Raw genomic sequence first — 5,055 nt, forward strand, 5'->3', positions numbered from 1 at the left:
TGATAAGATGTGTAGGAGTAGTGGGAAAACTCAGGAAAATATATCTAGGGGCTTCCCTGGTAGTCCAGTGGTTAAGAATCCACCTTGCAATGCAAGGGACACCGGGTTTGATCACTGGTCTGGAAAGATCCCACATGTGGCAGAACAGCTAAGCCCGGGCACCAAAACTACTGCTAAGTCACTTCAGTCGTGTCCGACTCTGTGTGACCCTATAGACGGAAGCCCACCAGGCTCCCCCGTCCTTGGGATTCTCCAGGCAAGAACACTGGAGTGGGTTACCATTTCCTTCTCCAATGTATGAAAGTGAAAAGTGAAAGTGAAGTCGCTCAGTCGTGTCCGACCCTTAGCGACCCCACGGACTGCAGCCTACCAGGCTCCTCCATCCATGGGATTTTCTAGGCAATAGTACTGGAGTGGCTTGCCATTGCCTTCTCCGCCAAAACTACTGAGCCCTTGTTTTAGAGCCTGGGAGCCAAAACTATTGAGCCCACTTGGAGCAACTACTGAAGCCCACACTCCTGCACCCTAGAGCCCCTGCTCTGCAACAAGAGAAGCCACTCAGTAAGAAGCCCTTGAACCACAATGAAAAGTAGCCCCTGCTAGACACAACTAGAGAAAGCTTGTGGGCAGCAATGAGGATCCACCATAGCCAAAAGTAATGAAATAAATAAATCTTAAGGAAAATTAATCTAAAGAGGGCAGCCAACTTCAGCATCATGTTGCCTTATAGAAAGGTGTGTCAAATATTGTTAGATCTAATTTTACACGAGAATTCAAACATCTGGCTTTTTATATGAAATTATTTGATTTTCAATGCTGGCAACAAGTCCCAATTGGGAGGAAGGAAGGAAGAGCAGAAAAATGCTATAACTACATGCAGGGCCAACAGAGGAATGCTAGGGCCCAGGTTTGCCAGTTTGTGATTTTTCCCTTATGCAGATTTCTTACTTCTTGTCTTCCCCCAGCAATTCAAGATATTTTTAGGAACTTAACTTCAAGGTTTAGTCAGAACTAGATCAAATGCAATCAAAATTTCCATTGTCCTGCCAGTTCTTTAAATCTAGCCATACAGTTTTTATTGAGCACCTAACGTGTGCAAAGTCTATTATTACATCTTATTTAAAATGGAATATGTTAACAATTAATTACATGAAACAGAGATATGACTTCCATTCTGAGATGTGTGCTTACATTTTAGCTGTTTTTAAAAACACGATCAAACACAGAATTGTTTTTTTAAAACCAACTTCTATCATTAACTTCTGAATTTGGAAGGTTAATGGGAAAGTTTCAGAATACCAGGCATTACTCTGTTTAAAAGCAATACTTCTAAAAGAATTCAGAGGTAAATCATCTGGAAAATCTTTTCACTGGAGTCAATTTTGAGCTCCCATTGGCTTTGATCCCCATAGGGATCATCTATGACTGGAGACAGCACCCAAGTTCATACCAATTCCTAAAGAGAAAAAAAGTTGGTAATCTTGTAAGTTGAGTAGATGAGAAGACACTGAAAATTCAGTCTGGCTCAGGTTATCAATTGTAATATAAATGTGTTAAATAGTGTACATCGTATCCTGCTTCCCACAGGAGTCACATCATTTTAGTCACTTTTTCCCACTTCCTTTTTTCAGCCTCTCTCTACCCATCTCTCTCCCCAGTCTACAGTTTTTGCACATTTAAGGTATGCCTACTTACGTCTGTTTCCACTGTTTCTTCTGCTCTTAATCAGGCTCGACTCAATAATTTTTAACTTCTCTGCTGTCTCAGGGACTGCCCATACCCTTTACACTCCCATCCCAAGCCCCCCACCCCCAGCCCCACTCTACCCTCCAGGCCCCTTCTAGAAGGGACTACCCCACTCTCCTGCATCTCCTGGCCTAGGATGCCCTTAGTTTTCCCTCCCCGGCTGGGCACAGACCCCTGTCCCCCGCGCCCCACCCCTTTTCCCCAGGCTTCCCCAGGCCCGCATCCTCAGCCATTCCAGAAATTGACAAAGAAGTTGCAGAGAGAGTGCCACTTCTCAGCACAGTAGGTGTCCGTGAGCTTCGCGTTCTCGTCCAGCCCGTCGGGATCAGGCCCGGTCCCCAGTGGTCGCTCCTCGTCTGGGTCCCAGGCCGCCTTCCTCTTGCCCTCTTTGGGCTTCAACTCAGAGGGCTTCCCTTTGGGCGGCGCGCTCGGGGGAGGCGGGGCCCCTGCCGCGGGGCCGAGCGCGGGCTCTCCGGGCTGCCCCCGACTCCTGGCCCGGGGCTTGGGATCCCGAGTTAAGCCCGCCGCCGCCTTGGGGCTGACGACTGGGAATGCCTGGGGCACAAGGCGCAGCTCCGCGCCTCGGCCCTTCTTGCCGGCGCACAGGCGGGCCTTGAGCGGCGCGGGATCGTGGCAGGGCCTCCGCTTCCTGCGCAGCCCGCCCAGCACCTGCTTCCAGTAGTGCGAGCGGCGGGCGGCGTAGACAGCGCAGCGCCCGGGCTCTCCGCGGTAGGCGCACCGGTGGCGCGCCCCGTCCGGGCCTTGGCAGCGCAACGCCAGCTCGCTGCGGGCTTCGGGCCCTGGGGCGGGCGGCAGGAGCTGCCAGCTGCACGTGTGCCGCTCGGGGCTGACAAAGCGGCCGGAGGAGCCGCCTGCGGAGCCCGAGGCCGGCTCAGCCGCGACGCCGGCCGCCCCCTGCTTTCTCCCGGCGGCCGCGAGGAGGCAGCCGCCCAGCAGCAGAAGCGAGAGCGACGCTCGCCACCTCAGAGGGCTCATGGCTTGTGGTGTCTGCGCTCAGGTCGGCTCTCCAGGGACCCCCTGGGCGCTTCAGCGGTAGCGGGGCCAGGAGAGCAGCATCCTTTGGTCCTAGGGACAGAGGCAGAGACGGCTACTGACGGAGTACAGGCATCTGCCATCCCGCCTCCCCAGGCTCCCTGGGCGCTGATTTCCAGGGGGCAGTAGCAGCTTTCGAAAGTCCCTTCTGAAAAGTTTTCCTGAGAAAAAGCCAATTACTGTCTAAACAATCTTTTTGAAACTATTCGCGCATTGAAGTTATCTCCCCAGTGCAAATACTATAGCAAAGCGACGCCTGGTAATTACTACCTCCCCCAATTCCTATACCCGCTCTCTTCACCCTCCAGTAATTATATACAAAATCGTTTCAAATTAGTCTTTGGAAAAATGCACTTTTACTGCACTTTGAACTTACCGAATTCTGGGAGAGGTGGCAGGGCCTTATTAAGGTAGTGCGAATTACTGCGTGAAGGATTAGTCTGTTTTAGCCGACTCCCAGTGAATGAACGTGTTATCAATGGAACAGAAGGGGCCTCCCGCACTACGCCCCTCCCAAACTTCTCTTTCACTGGGAGATTTCCCATCACCGCGCCACACACACACACACACACACACACACACACACACACACATACGTATGATGGAAGTGATGATATAACATGAAGCATAAATCTTTTTTTGATCCCAGGGTTTAATCATGCGAATTTTAACGTCATTCTTTTCTTTCCTCTTACATATTTTTTCTTACTTGAACTGTATTTACTTTAATTGAATTATCGTTGATTTACCCTACTGTGTTAATTTCAGGTGTACAGCATAGTAACTCAGTTATACATGTATAGCAATATTCCTTGTAAAAACTCTTTTCCATTGTAGTTTATTACAAGAGATTGAATATAGTTCCCTGTGATCTACAGTAAACCCTTGTTGTATATCTATTTCATAGACGGTAGTGTGCATCTGTTAATCCCATACTTCCCTTTTATCCCTCCCTCCAAATCAGTTGTTCTCAATACTCTTTTTAAAATAGGCATTCATAATTATATTTGCAGTAATAGAAAAAAAAATGTTTGAATAGTGCTTCTTTCATCTTTTAGTAACAGCTTTATTTACCATTTTGCTGTGCTTAGTCGCTCAGTCGTGTCCGACTTTTTGCAATCCCATGGACTGTAGCCTGCCAGGCTTCTCTATCCATGGGGATTCTCCAGGCAAGAATACTAGAGAGGGTTGCCATGCCCTCCTCCAGGAGATCTTCCCAACTCAGAGATCGAACTCAGGTCTCCCAAACTGCAGGCAGATTCTTTACTGTCTGAGCTACCAGGGAAGCCCTTTTATACAGTTCACCCATTTAAAGTGTACAATTCAATGGTTTTTAATATATTCATAGATATGTGCAACTATCACTATAGTTAATTTAGGAACATTTTTATGACCACAAAAAGCAACCCCGTACCCTTTAGCTACTATATGTCCTCTCCTTTTACATATTTAATCATTTGGAAATGAAAGTTAAAACAGAAAGATCTGAGTTTTAACAGTTAAATGAAATGAAGCAAAAACAACTGTAAATAGCCTAAACTGGGCACTATTTACACTCTGATTTTTATATCATTCTGAGTTCTTTATTTTCACCCATTTCGAATAATTTTTCTCATCCTAATAATATTAATCCTAATAGCTGTTACTACTGATAAAAATGTAATATCCTAGTTTATTGACTTATTATATTGTCCAGCATTTCACCCAGGAGTGAGCATTGATCTTTTGATTATTTTTAGGTTATAAATCAAACTTCTTACAGAAATTAGAAGTTTAAAAAATTGTTATTATAGTATAATATTACCAATTCAAATGGTTAATCTTTAAGAATTAACATAGTCTTTTTTTCTTTCTCCAATCTTTATTTTTTAATTTATTGATTTTTTAATTGAAGGAAAATTGCTTTATAGAATTTTGTTGTTTTCTGTCAAACCTCAACATGAATCAGCCGCAGTATACATATTAAGAATTAACATGTTCTTGAATCTTAAAAATATTTACATTTAAACAAAGCACTTTTTTCTACATTTCAGGATACTCCATTATCTTTTTAAAATGGTTCTCAGTAATACATGTGATATTTTTTAATTCACGAGTTTATACCTCTGACTATAATTGTTTGATACAAGTAAATATTTTCCTAAAATACTCCTTCGGGAGATCAAGAAGTCTCATTATACTTCCTAATGTCTTCTTGTGGACAGTATTTTCTGTTACTGAATTCCCACTGGTATTATATTTCAACAATTACAATTT

At 45.0% G+C, this 5,055-nt stretch overlaps 1 protein-coding gene across 1 annotated transcript; it reads right to left on the reverse strand.

Moving 5' to 3' along the window:
- Positions 1 to 1,962: 1,962 nt before the first annotated feature.
- FGFBP3 (fibroblast growth factor binding protein 3) lies at positions 1,963 to 2,742 on the reverse strand. The gene has a single exon (XM_055425971.2). It carries the CDS (start codon positions 2,740 to 2,742, stop codon positions 1,972 to 1,974), a length of 771 nt encoding a protein of 256 aa, XP_055281946.2. The 3' UTR covers positions 1,963 to 1,971.
- Positions 2,743 to 5,055: the final 2,313 nt, after the last annotated feature.

The sequence above is a fragment of the Moschus berezovskii genome, chromosome 12 (genome assembly GCF_049115385.1).
Source record: "Moschus berezovskii isolate FMDL1 chromosome 12, NW_MosBer_1.0, whole genome shotgun sequence".
Lineage (NCBI taxonomy): Eukaryota > Metazoa > Chordata > Mammalia > Artiodactyla > Moschidae > Moschus > Moschus berezovskii.

Coding starts and splice junctions, on each gene's coding strand:
- FGFBP3 (XM_055425971.2), bottom strand. CDS start 2,742: ATGAGCCCTCTGAGGTGGCGAGCGTCGCTCTCGCTTCTGCTGCTGGGC.